Genomic DNA, 14,097 nt, shown 5'->3' on the forward strand with positions numbered 1-14,097 from the left:
ACTGAGAAACTCCATCCAGTGACACAAATAATCTATATGTTCAAATCAGACCACAGAGGATGCCGAAGGTGATGAGAAAAACACCATAAAGTAGGCTGAAGTCACTGTTTAGTACAAACAAGAGATTCCTAGAAATGCCAAGTCCTTGTCATTTTGTTTTCTGCGCAATCCCACAGCAACGCTAAGCGAACCATAGCACATGGGTTTAGCTGAGAGAATTACTTACTTACTTGTGTGCTGCGAAGAATTCCGCAGGTGAGCTGGAAAAGACAAAATCCCGGCTCCGCATTCCTCAGCGTCCCCGGCTCTGTCCGCCCCAGCCCCGCCGAGGACGCGCTGTGGGGACGCGGCGGGTCGATAGCCTCAGATGCGCGTCTACAGACCATATGTCGCTGAGTGTGATCTTAAAGCGACGTCTCCCGTCCCCTTAAACCGACCCGATCAAATCAAACGTGTAAGCGCGGACCAGGGTCCCAGTGAAAGAACACATTACAAGTTCCACTTGTTGGTGTTTAAATCCAAATCGTCCTGTCACGCGTGTGGTTAAGCACATACTGCGTTATCGCAGGCTACTGTAGCGATATCCAAATCGTGCAGGGTCTGTCAGAGGTGGTGAAGTTCAGCGGCGATCGATGGCGCGCACACATGTCTCCTTGTGCGTCGTGGTGCGCAGTAACACAAGATCGCCTTTGCTTGTGCGCACTGGACGCAGCTGAGCTTGTTCTTTTATCCAGCAAAGGGTCGATACGTGCTCGACAGAAGCGACGGTCTGACCTTACGGGGTTATCGATTCAGTATGACTAAAATGAGACGAAAGGAGGGATTAGTGGAGAGCAAAATACAGCAACACACCGGGTCACGAGCACCTTCTCATCTACGTCCTGGGTTTCGTGTGTATGACACAGCGGAGAGAGAGAGAGAGAGAGAGAGAGAGAGAGATTTGCAGATCAGGAGAGGGGAAGGAGGGCGCTGGAGGCACATCACCGGACAGGGATGAGTGTCAGCCTGTAAAGACAGAGTCACAAGACAAAGTTCTATCTATCTATCTATCTATCTATCTATCTATCTATCTATCTATCTATCTATCTATCTATCTATCTATCTATACTGTATCCCTCATTGTCAAAGTGATGAGAAAAAGTTAGGTCAGAGCCATTCCTGGGCCTGTGTGGGGAATGTCTCACACTGGGGTGAGGAGAGAACAGGAAAAGGTGTGAGATTGGTGAGTGCGTGTAAGAACTCATAGGGGTGATTAAATTTTAGAAAAGGTGTGCCAGGTCGTCCATTGTCTGAGTCCTAGTGCCTGAGTGCTGGTGATGCTGGATGAACTGTCAGCCCGCTTCCTTCACGAAAGACTTAAATGGCATCAGAACCTGCACTGCCTGGCCCGTGTGTTTAGAACAGAGATGTGTTTGCTCTCTACCAAACAGATTTGACATCGGTGCTAGACGCTGAAAAACAAGGCGTCAAAGGTGGAGATTGAAAGGCAGTTTGCTCTTACATGACGCTTCAGACATGAGCGTGCATACAAAGGGCCAGACCCTAAAAGCTCTGCCGATCTGTTTCATATTCATCTGCACCTGTTCTGCCACAATAGAATGGCTGGCAGGCATAGAAGGCAAGGACACGGGGACACACACACGCACACACACACACACACACACACATTGCAGCATACTGTAAACCATCCCCAAATTTGGAATAGACTTTGATGCCACATGCACATATATGCAAACAGACAATAAAGTTTTTAAGGCAAACTAGTCTACAAATAACAGACAAATACTGAGTAGTGTCTTGGTGTCCCACATCAAATTTGTATTCAACAAAAAAGAGGATTACAGTGGACCAGAGTTTGGTACAACGTGCATGCCACATGGGAAATCTAAATACAGCCTAAAGCCTTGTTTACATACGTGGAGGGACAGCAGCAATTGTGACAGCTAAGGAGATTACTGTTTATTAGTGCTTTTTGGATGTGGCACTTGTTCCCCGCCTTGCTACGGGCTTGCTGCTATCCTCATCCCCATCATACATAACACAAACACACACACACATTCACACAAATACACAAATGCAAGACGGGCACAGCAGCAAATCCAAAGACACACAAAGACAATTTGACCCATTTTGCCAAAAACTGTGCGAGGGCCCTAAAGGGAAGATGTTGTCGTGTTATATTTTGCAAAACTCCACTGCGAGGTTGCTAACAGACGCAGCTCACACATCATGACCAGGTGATGGGGTTTAGATGAAAGGAAAATAAAGAGAGGGAAGGGAGAGAGAAGGGTTGTGATATGCCATGACATATAGTGTGATTGATGCCTTGCTCTGTGACTAATTAGCTGTAACCCATGACAATGGAATTTTGATTAGGAGTGGTGAATTGTAATTCTCCACCACCACGGACTCCTCGATGCTGTCAATCGTCATGTGACACAAAACAATGACCTGTCTCCTTCTGCGCTTGTTCACATGCTCTCCCTCTGTGTCCTACATGCATGACAAACAAAAAGGAGCACTTTGTAGACTCTGTCCATTACGGGCCGTTCTTCATCTCCTCTTTGCCTCTCTAATTCCCTCACGTCTCCTTTCCTCTTCTCTGCCGCGTGGCCTTTTTTTTCTCACTTCTCTTCTTCTTCCCTCCTTCTCCTTCCCCTCCCTCTCTACATCCCTTTCTCCATCTCTTTCCGTTTCTTAATCCTTTTAATCCATAAAAAAATGGGGGGAAACACAACTCACCCATGAAGCAGCCTGAAAAGGAGATAAACAAGAAAACCACAAGTTTTTAGGATTTCTTCTTCTGAGATTAATAATGTTGTTTTACAAGATGAAAAAAGACGTGGTTAAAAGAAGCTTAATGTTCCCACTGATGAGACACCACCAAAGCAAGTGGCACACCATGCAAGTCAACATGGATTATGTATGTGTAGCCTACACACACCACACCACCCTCTCTCTCATTTCCACAAACACTGATAAAATACACAATGATACACACTCCTCTGCACTGTCAGCTAACTGGAGAATCGGGTCTGTTCAGGGCTTGCTTTTTTACTACTCCTATTTCCCACTATTTACAGGAGGGAAACGTTTTGGAAATCCTCCACTCAAAGTCTTCTGCCACCGCTCTACATCATTAAGTTTTAGTCACCACAAATAATGCCATTTCAAGTAAGGGCGAAGTAAAGAGCACAAAGCGCTAACAAAAGGGGTGGTAATCTGCACTCACAGCAGTGCTTTCCTCGGCCATTATTGCTAATTCCTTTGAGAAAAAATTGCTTGAGTCTGCTGAGTTTTGTTTATTTTCGCTCCATGAAAGAGTAATATTGTTTTGTTGCTTTCCTCAGCATGAGCTCCACAGAGCAGCGGAAGCATTTGCTGCACAGGGAGGAGTCCAACAGCCACCCAAATATACTGTCTATAGAGTCTATCCATATCTGCTTTTCACTACCTCTCTGGAAGGTTGGCTCATAAAAAAAAAAAAGCAGTGGTACCAAAGCTCCAAAATCGTTAATAATCGATGTATCTAATTAATGCTACCGTCCCCTCTTGCTTGCAAAGACGGACGCACATACAGACACACACGTACACACAGCATCTGATAACAGTGATACTCCCAGACAGACTCTCCAGACTAAAACACACAAAAGCCAGAGAGAGACAGATTATGAGAACGTTGGTGCGGCTCCAGACGCTCCTGCACTGCACACACACTCATGTATAAACTACAACCAGCCACATACACACACTGCTACACACTTGCATAAACAGAGGCACACTGAGAAAGAGAGAGAACACACACAAGCTAACACATGCCCCAATCAGTTCAAACACACACACACACACACACACACGTTGCACAGTGCAGTCAATATGATCACTAATGGTTACGCAAGCAGCTCGGACTCCTTTATCTCTTATGTCAATTCAATTCCATTTTCTGTCTGACTGACTTCCAACAAGAATCTTAAACAAAAAATGACACACAAATGTCTCCCCCCTCTCGTTTTCTGTAATTGTCTTCATTTTCTTTTAACCATCTCCTCTTTAACCTTTGTGGAAAAATCAACCGGCAAAATAGGATTTCTCCCTGCCAGCGCATCAAACGCCCCCATTGGCAGAAATCAGACGCTCTACAATTAGTCACTTGATTATCTCGCCGGAACACCAAATGCTGCTTCTCATCTCAGGGAGGCATGAGGGAGAGGCATTTATTTTCTCTTGCAGTGAAAATGACAAATGGATATTCAAAGTGAGCAGCAGCTGTCATGTAACCACTGAAGCACACACACACACACACACACACACACACACACACACACACACACAGAACAACCACTACATGATAAATTATACATACAATAAATATGCATTCTTTCAAATCTGTGAGGCCCAGATATATTTGAACTTGCAGCGTATTGAAGTGGTGTTGGAATTCTGTTTGAAGTAAAAGTTCTGCATTGAAAATGTTATTTATATAAGTATAATCAGGAATTAAGTATTAGAAGTAAAGGTACTCAACTATTAGATTACTATTACTCCTGCATTAGTGTAAAAAGTGTAAAAGTATTTCTCCAAAGTCTACAGTGGAACTGTAGTAAAACCAAAATAATACAACAGATAATTTCATATTTGCAAGTTTGACTCATTTTGCCAATGTATATTTTGATACTACTATATCAAAATACTATACTATATGATATTATACTCTATTTTCTTGCAGTATAAGATGAAATATGCATTTTATTTTACTATTTACACAGCATAGGCTCAGATCCCAGAGCAGGTCAAGTGGTCTCTCAGCTCAATAGCAAACAAAGCAGACTCAGACAGTAAAGGCTGTGAGGGTATTTCAAGCGTGAGCCTGAGAACAGTGAAACGAACAACATGAAGGGAGCAGAGATGCTGAGGCTCAGCTAGCTTCTCCTTCACCTTCTTTTTCATCTGCAATTCAAATGTGAATAATTTCAGGGTGGTTATGTTCAGGATCAGTGACAGAGGTTTTTGGGAGGCCCCCAGTGTAAATGGGTGCCTGTCTGAGTGTGGGGAGGGTGTTTCCGGTCCAGTAGCTGTACGATGGAGCAGAGACACCCCCTAGAAGCCCAGACACGCAAAACATGATGAAATGGATGGAGAGGGAGGGCAGGAGGAGGTGTGTAGTAAAAGAGAGGGTGAGGAGGGAGGGAAAGGAGGAGATCAAGTGGGAAATAACAGAATCAGTGCTCCATGTAAGACATCATCTCTGATCCCACCACGAGTATGTGTGTTTGTAGCGTGGAGTTCTGCTGCCTGTAGGCTACGTCTGGATGAGGAGAGGAGGGGGAGACAGAAAAACAGCCAAATACTCAGTAATGTCCCGTTTCCAATGTTACTAAACTACCAAACTAGTGACACATAAAAGTGAAAAGACATGAAAACAGCAACGGTACAAAGACAGACGGAAAGCGGCACAGAAGAAAATAGTTGCTGAGACAGACAGAAACAAACAGTGATTAAAAAAAAGATGGAAAATCAAATAGAAAATAGGATGGTGAGTGAGAGAGTGAGGGGGGTAAGATAAAAAATAATTACAAAAAACCCCCAACACAGAGCAGAACAAAGAGAAAGAAAGGCAAAGTGAGTCAGAAGATGAATGGCGGTGTAACAGCTATGGCCAGCCCATAAAAGGGAAACTATGTTGTAGGTACATAAATACACTGAGGGGAAATGTTGCTGTATATGACAAGCAGCAGCGCTGGGATTGTTATAAACATAGCTTCCTCTCTATGTCTCACTCATTTTCCTTTCATACTCACACGCGGCTCTGACAGAGAGTGAGTAAGAGAATATTTGCAATCCAGGAAACGTTGTAACAGTTCCTGTACTGCATTCCACGCCCATTAATCACTGCTGTCAGTAATACTGTGATAAAAATTCAGCAGTGGATATGAGGATGCCAATGGTGATACTGTAGTACTGGAGCAATGAGCCGAATGCTGCTGAATTTATGGTGGTGATAATGATGATGATAATGATAATGATGCCTGCTGTCAGATTCTCTGTATTTGCACAACGGCATGAGTGAATTTTTTCTACCCATGTTATTCAGCTGGCTTCATGGTAAAAGTAAGGGAACGTGCATCCTCAGTGTTTTCACATGCTCTGATTACAGGAGAACTTGCTTTGAAATTCACAGGGCTAACAAATATTCAAACATGCTGTGGCATGACATTTTGAATTTTTTGTGTGAAATGATCACGTGATCCTGCGACACTGTTAGCACCTATGTGTCACCATGGTAGTTGCAAAGTTCAGGTACTGAGATGCATTATCTTTATTGTCGACGTCAGGATCAATATTTCTCAGTTGCACGTAAATTAACCTGTTGAGTAAGTAACTTTCTGATTCTTGGTGATTCCGTTGTAGGAAAGAGTGCCACTAAAAAGAGAAGTCAGAAGCACGACAAACCTTAAATCCTAAATTCCATTAAAGAACTTCTGTGCATCCTACTGGAGGTACATGAACAGCAATGGTCTCAGATGGGTAGGAGCTGGGTGGGAGTTGGTCCAAATTAGGCAGGCATATTCAAAAAGGGAGTCAAATAGGTTTAACTGTCCCTGACATTAGGTTAAACTGCAGGTCAAAGACTGTGCACTTGATTGTGCTGCCTTGTACACCAAGAAACATCAAGCTTTCTTATGACAATCAAGTGAAGTGCAAACCACTAAGACCCACAAATACATTTAACATTGAGTTATGAACCTCAAACAGGGCGAGCAGAAACTATTCTCTGACATCTGTTACAGTACAGAGAACAGCAGTGTTTTTATTGTGATGACAGTGATGATGATGATGATTACCGGGGGAAAAAGTCATCCCATGAGGTAGCTGCCCACCTGATACGTCTATCTTGTGTGTGTGTGGGTGGATATGTGTGTTCTGTTTCATGCTCTCCACTTGCAATTATGAGTGCAGTCATGGCTGCGCAGACTCCCATTCCTCAGCCAGGCCTCGCGGGCTGGTCGAGCCACCTGGAGGACTTGTCAGGGAGTTGTCACATCTTTCCCTCCATCCATCTTGATTCAGTGGGCTGCGGCTTTGAAGAATCGGTAAACACTCAGCGAGTGTTTTCTTCTGAAAGCCCCCGATAGCCCCTTCCCGCTCCACTCCATCGGCCCCTTTGACTGCTTCAGAAATTAGATATCGGCATTTTACCAATGATGGGGACTATTAAAAAAAGAAAAGAAAAGAGCCCTATGGATTTGTGATTTCTTTCACAGGCCGTTGTGCCAGAGAAGTAAAAAAAAATTGGTTGGGGGCAGGTTAGATGACGTTCTTATGACTGTGATACAGGTCGCATTTTGATTATGACAGCTTTACGCTCTACAACCGTCTTTTGGTTTAAGAGGTTTGTCCTGATTAGATCCTCTCCGGAGGGCTTTCTTCTAATGAGATCCTGCGATGAGAGACTGAGATGGCTCAAGGAAGAGATTGATGCCTCGGATGGGAGCTGCGTCCGTGCATGAGCGTGTGTAAAAATGATTTTTTGACACGTAACCGTCTGTGAGAATTGGAACCACGGAGAGTTTTGAGTTTAAGCCCACTTCTGTGTTAATGCCTCCATTAATACATGAGTGTAAGCTTTTGTTTGTTTGTGTTCAAACAAGTTAGCAGTCACTGTTTAAATAGGAACGTTTATGACAGTCTGGCGTGTGAGCGTGCATGCATATGCGAGTATTCACGCCTTAGTGCCTGTGTAATGTGTGTGGATTTCTGGCAGAGAGGGGCCATTTGAGCCCACCTACGTGTGTGTTCAAGCTTCTAATAATATACAAGGAAGGGTAAGCTGCTGTTTATGCGTGTGTTTATACAAGCAAGCAAGCAAGCAAGCTGCTAAGTTTGCCTCCTGAGGGGGCTTCCAGGCAGTAGGCGGGAGGCACGTTGGAGAGGGAGTCTAATCTCTCCTCCAAATCCCTGGAATCCCTGTCTTTCAGAGGTAGGAGGTTACATCGCTCACTGCTCTGCCAGGAGAGACAGAAACAGAGAAAGACAGATGGAGGAGGCGAGAGGGATCGAGAGAGAGAGAGGATGAAGAGGAGCAGAGAGGGAGGAGAGAGGGAGGGCAGGCTGGAAACACTTCCATGCCTTGGGCTTGTGGGACAAATTACACCAGAGAATGGATGTCAGTTGTACTATGTTTCTCCATGATACACTCTCACACACGCGTACACACACACATAAAAGGTTTTCTATGCAAGCACAGGTCACACACTCACGGATGCATACACTTCAAGAGAATTTTGTCTTTTGATTAGAACGGATAAAACACATGTACAACAAATGGACGCCAACATTGTTGGAGTGTATTACTGAGTCACGCCCTTGAGGCCGAAACTCAAATAAAAAGTCAGAGGGAGAGCACTCAAGGAAATCAGATTACAGAATTTCCTGCAAACTTCCAAAAGCACATCTCCCTTGGACTGGCTTTGTTGCTATGGAGATAGTCCAGTAAGGAGCCTGTCTGCTGTGTGTGTGTGTGTCTGTATGTGTGTGTGTGTGTGCGCGCTGTACAGCATTTCTCGGGTTGAATAAAGTCTTCTTTCTTTTGAGACAGTGTTTTGGCATTTCTGCTTTATTGGCCTGCATATATAGTGCAGCAGTGAGTGATGGGGAGGAGAGAGGAAGAGTGGAGGAAACAGAAGGAGAGGATGTGACAAAGGTTATAAACCAGACTCCACAAAGTGATGAGGAAAGGATGCTACTCTGAGTTTACCCAAGCCTGTAATTGTGGTTATTGTAGAGTGTTCGCTTAAAGCTGTGCCTGCCAACATCTTCTCTAAAAATATAACTATCCACACATCTTACAGCTGGAATCATTAGTGAGTGTATAGACTCATGAAATTCTGGAGTGAGTGCTTCACCTTGACAAATCTTCTCCAACAACTGACACATAGGTGCAAAATCCCAAACTTTATTTTGAACAGCAGCATTTCACGGGTGAGCTCATCCAGAGAAAAGAGGACCTGCCGATGAAGGCAGAACCCAAAGTAAAAACAGATTTTCTTCACTACCTACATCACCAAGGGGAAGAAAAGCCAGGGTTTGTACCGTTTAAAGGGCCACATTACTATTAAATGTATTTTACGTAGGATCCTGTCTGACTCAAAGCCACCAGAGACGAAGATGAAAATCCAGGTAGAGGGCAGGGTCTCTGCAGATTAACACACCGCCACACACTTCTAGTGGGTTAGAGTGGATGCGATGGAAAATCCTGCAAGTCCACAAAACAAATACCTACCTGCAACTATCATGAGCGGCCATTAGTGTATGACCTTGCCTATCATGGGTTCAGCTTTAAAAAAGCAACATTATTGGAAAACAGTTTTTAATCAAATTATCTCTGCTATTGAAATTAAACTTTTAAATAAATCCTCTCAAAAAGCAATTGCACTCAAAACAGGAACATCCTAAATCCACTGACTCTTGTCATACATAGTCTAAAAGTGTCCTTGTAAGGTAAGTTTTAGTTACAGCTACACAGGGTTTGTTGGCCTTTGTGTAATGACAGACTAGACAATAAAAGGAAGTCTTTCAGTGACGGCCTGAAACCATGCAGAGAGTGGCGAATGAATGGTATGGAGTAACTGAGGCCGGATAAACATCTGGACATATGTTGAACAGAGTGTTTACAGTGCTGCTTGGCGAGCTACACACACAGGTGCATGACTCAGCTGCACACACATTTACAGGAAAAGCAAGTCACAGAGGGCTTCTTTGGCTTTTAGGACTCTCTTTAATCAATGCCACTCTTAAACATACTGCATGCTGAATCTGCAGTAATCTCATGTAGTGCTTTTAAAGCAGCATTTTAAGGAGTTGCTCCTGAAGTACAGTTGCTTATCACGTGAAGGGGTTTTCTGCTTTGAAAGGCAGGGGAGGCGTGTTAGGGTTGTTTGGATTGTATTTGCTTGTATATAATTTCTCTTTTTCTGTATCAAGCTATTGTTTAAGTAAAAGCTGTGCTGAGCTACATGCTGGTAAAGAGATGTGAGTGAATAAGGGCTGAGATTTGCCTGTAACCACTTGTGAAAAAAACAGCTCTAAAAACTTTAATACACTATGCAGTAAATACAGTTCTCTTTGTACACAAACACACAAGGATCCATTTTTTTATATGTTTGTGTTTTGGTCCAGTACTGTGTACTATGGATGTGTATTATCCCACTGTGTGCAAGTCTATGTTTAGCGCAGTTTGGGTCTTCCGGGCTGCTCAAATGTTTGTTTAAACAGCATTTGTTCTGAACACACACACATTTGTGTTTGTGTGTGTGGGTGTGTGTAGTGTGTATACCTTTGCTGGAGTGCAGAGCAACACTGCAGCCACATGCTTGGTTTTGCTCCAGCCACTGCCATGGACTGAGGGTTACTGATGGGGACAAACACTTCATATTTAGACTCATTCAATTTGGTCTAACTCCACCTATCAGCATAAACATACAGAGTACTCCAAAGATCAAACAACCAGTTTAGAGGTCACTGTCTTTAATTCAAGGATCAAAAATATGACAATATATAGTACAAGATTTTGCTTTAATCAATATTTCTTGTGTATAAGTTAAAAATACAGTATTTCAGGTAATTCTGCCTTTCAGGAGGTGGGGATCTTAAAACCTCTGGGAGTCTTTTAATCATTAGCCTGGTTCTGCACACAGACAATAGTTAGCTGCTCTTTCACTCTCTGACACACACAGTACAAATAAATAAAGACACAAATTTAAGTCTCACTACTTACTTAAATGAAAACTAGACTCTAAACACTAAATTCAGTCACTATAGGCTGCAAACCTCACACCTCTATAAAGTCAACCTTTTCAGTTGTGTTGAAAGCCTTCTGAGAAGAAGTTTTTAATTAACGTCAATGGTGCTAAGAAGTGTGCTTGGGCCCACTACACCTTACAAGTGAGTATAGGCTTGTAACCATGAAGCTTTAGCGACTACCTGTAAGGACTGAAATATAGATACATCTGTTATGGAAACAACTCACAGTTTTGCAAGTTGAAGTTTCACTATAATGGATAATGATGTTAAGATGAACAACATTTTTGATGTATAATGACAGCCCTCTAAAGTTGTTAATCGGTGCAGTAGGCCCCTGCTGATTTTTACCTATGGGGCTAACGGAATTTGACAGCATCCACACAACAATAGATTAATAAAACTGTGATGTTTTAGCTTGATAATATTTTGGTTTTGAAAAGGGTTGTACGGGGTTGTTCGATGTACTCTAATTATCTGAATGCACAGCAGGATCCTTGGAGGAACCCACTGAATCTGTTGGCTGTCTCGTTCATTTTTAAACGACAGACCAGTATTGTGTGAACACGGGATGTTGCTGTTTCCCAGAAGCAGTGGGGAACAAAATGGCAAGCCATCAAGTACGAGGATTTTAGAAATTACTGACGCATTCTAACTAGAAATATAATAATCTGAGAGAATCTCATTCAAATCGCTGAGTCCCGCCTGTGTTCAGGATTGGGCTGTTGGACAGAATATAAATAATGTCTGAATGGCTATTTTTTTTGTTGTCAGAATCCAGAAATAGACTGCTGCTACACAAAGGACAGATACTGCGGCTGATCCCACAAGTCAACACAATCTTTAGCACCCTATTTGTATCTACATCTGTGTATTGTTTGTGGTAGATAATGTTTTCCACTTAGCACAAAAACAGTCATTTCTAACAGCAGACTGTGAATTATTATTGGGATCACATTTTCTGTATATTCTAGTTAAAGCAACAGCACAACTACTACCTGCTCGCCCTCACGTCATTCGAATGACTGGTGAAGTCTGACACAGCCAGCCAGCACGTGTGTTTAAAGTGTCTAAAAGAAAAACAAGGCCATAAAATTACTCCACACAGCATCTTCAGCAGAATGTCGGTGCTTTATAGCCAAATGACTGCACTGTTGTTGCAAGAGTCTAATTTCTCATCATATCTCTGCATCTCCCACATTTTCTCATCTCACAGACGTCTGGCTGCTCTGAAGCGATCAGGCAGAAGAGCTTCTCTGCCCTCTTGTGCTCCTCGTGCACGCCGACCTCCTGCATTTTACGGCTGTGAACATCGTCCTCAAGGAAATGCCGCCCTTTGGTTGCCATTTTAGAAAACTTGTCGCGAGGAGACGTTTTGTGCAAATGCACAATGAACAATGAATGTTTACTGGGTTGAAGTTGTTCAAATATGCCTGAGAACTAGAGTTTTCCTGTTTGTTGTTGTAGATCCCATCTGTATCTGCTATCCATGAGTTAGCCACACGTCTGGCAGCATGTGCTTGCTTAATGCAGCTGTACATTGTATCATAAGTGAGGTAAAAGACATGCTGTCTGGAGTAATGTTATTGCCGCTAATTTTTTTGGAACTCAGTTTTTACTAACAGAAGGTCTCTTGGAGACGGTCCACACGCTGCAGTGCTGTATGTCTATAGAACACACTGTGCGTTATGTGGAGACACGATACGAAATTACAATTACAATGAGAGGATAATGGTACATTTTTGTTTGCGCTTTAATGACTTGTTTCCCGCTTTTTTCCTGAATCATCGGACTCCTGGTCACAAGTTGTGCATCGTTGGGTGGAAATGCATTAATTAGATAGCCTGCTGTGTAAAGGGGTGTTACAATATTTTGACAGGCATCACTGTGCTCGTCCTGACAAAGTGAACACATAGAAGCACTGGTGTGAACAACAGTGGCAGGGTTTTTTTTTTGTTTGTTTGTATGAAGAGGCACCACAGGGCAGAAGGCTGAAGGGGGTGCTCAGCCTTCTGCCCTGTGGTGCCTCTTCATATCTCACGGTGCTTGTGTTCTCCTCCTCATTCGTCTCCCTCCGTCTCTCCCCCAGCCTGTGAGCCTCTGTCTTCCTATCCTCTCTCACTCCCTGAAGATGTTGCCTTTAATTAGAATTCAGCTGTCAACTCAAACCCCCTCCCACTGAGTACTTCACCTCTGACCCCGCTGACCCTTTGACATCATGCGCAGTCGCAGTCGCTGCTATCTTCTTTTCACATTCCCCTCTAATTGGTCATTGCATATACAAAACACCTGCCTTTTGCCTTAAGTTGGCAAATTCTGTTTGCATCTCCTAAGCTTTTCTTCCCTGTCTATCTTACAAATGTCCCTCCCTTTTCTCTCCCTCTTCCACTATCACAGTCTTTAAAATACCTCCCCTGACCCTGTTTCCTGGCCCCCACCACCTCCTGATTACACCCTCTTTCACATCGCCCTCTCTCCTCGCTCTCTCTCCTTCTTGCGAGTCCTGTCAGTGTCTCATGGTGTTCTTGCCAAACTTGTCGCCGAGTTGCTGGATGAGCAGAGCCAGCTCTCCGGCGGCCTGGGACTTCTCCTCCAGGAGCTCATAACGGAGGCTGGAAATGTCTTGCTTGATCTCCTTGAGCTCGCCTGCAACACAGTCAGACACGGACACAACAATCAGGGCACGTGAGCGCATACAGACACGTATGCGAGTCAGAACTTATCTGCAGGGCCAAAGAAACTGTGCTATAGCTGACACGTGTGAGTATATGCAGCGCGACCTCATTTCATGGACTTTATCTCACACATGCAGACATATACACACACACACACACACACACACACACACACACACACACACACACACACACACACACACTAACTCGTACCTCTTGTCTCTCACTAACAGTCCATACACTCATGCGACACACACACCCTCAGCAAATAAACACACAATGAGAGCGGGCCTTAATAAAGAGGGACTTTTTACCTTCATTGACTTCATCGCTCTCTCTGTCCACTTGAGCCTTCAGGACATAACGCTTAATCAGGCGCTTCATGATATTCTACCAGGAGGAGAGGAAAGGAGAAGATTAAATAGGGAGGAGGTGACAAGTGTGATGTGACAACACATAGTGTACAGTGGTAGTGAACAGCACTGGGTCTCAGAGACTGTGTGTGAAATGTCGAGTATTGATCTGCAGCCAATAGGGACTTCCCGCACTCGCTGCCAAGGCTCAAGCAGCCAATCTCTGCATGCAGGCAGTCTGGGTGTGAGTCGATACCTGTCACAGCATATAC

The 14,097-nt window shown here is 43.7% G+C and overlaps 1 protein-coding gene across 1 annotated transcript in view; it reads right to left on the reverse strand.

Moving 5' to 3' along the window:
- Window positions 1-13,303: 13,303 nt before the first annotated feature.
- LOC121611559 (short transient receptor potential channel 7-like) overlaps window positions 13,304-14,097 on the reverse strand; it is a 47,240-nt gene continuing 46,446 nt past the window's right edge. The window contains exons 11-12 of the mRNA XM_041944170.1: window positions 13,787-13,862; window positions 13,304-13,443 (exon numbers count right to left, since the gene is read on the reverse strand). Of these exons, the coding sequence (XP_041800104.1) occupies window positions 13,304-13,443; window positions 13,787-13,862 (216 nt within the window). The remainder of the gene's footprint in view (window positions 13,444-13,786; window positions 13,863-14,097) is intronic.

The sequence above is a fragment of the Chelmon rostratus genome, chromosome 9, assembly GCF_017976325.1.
Source record: "Chelmon rostratus isolate fCheRos1 chromosome 9, fCheRos1.pri, whole genome shotgun sequence".
NCBI classification, from domain to species: Eukaryota; Metazoa; Chordata; class Actinopteri; order Chaetodontiformes; family Chaetodontidae; genus Chelmon; species Chelmon rostratus.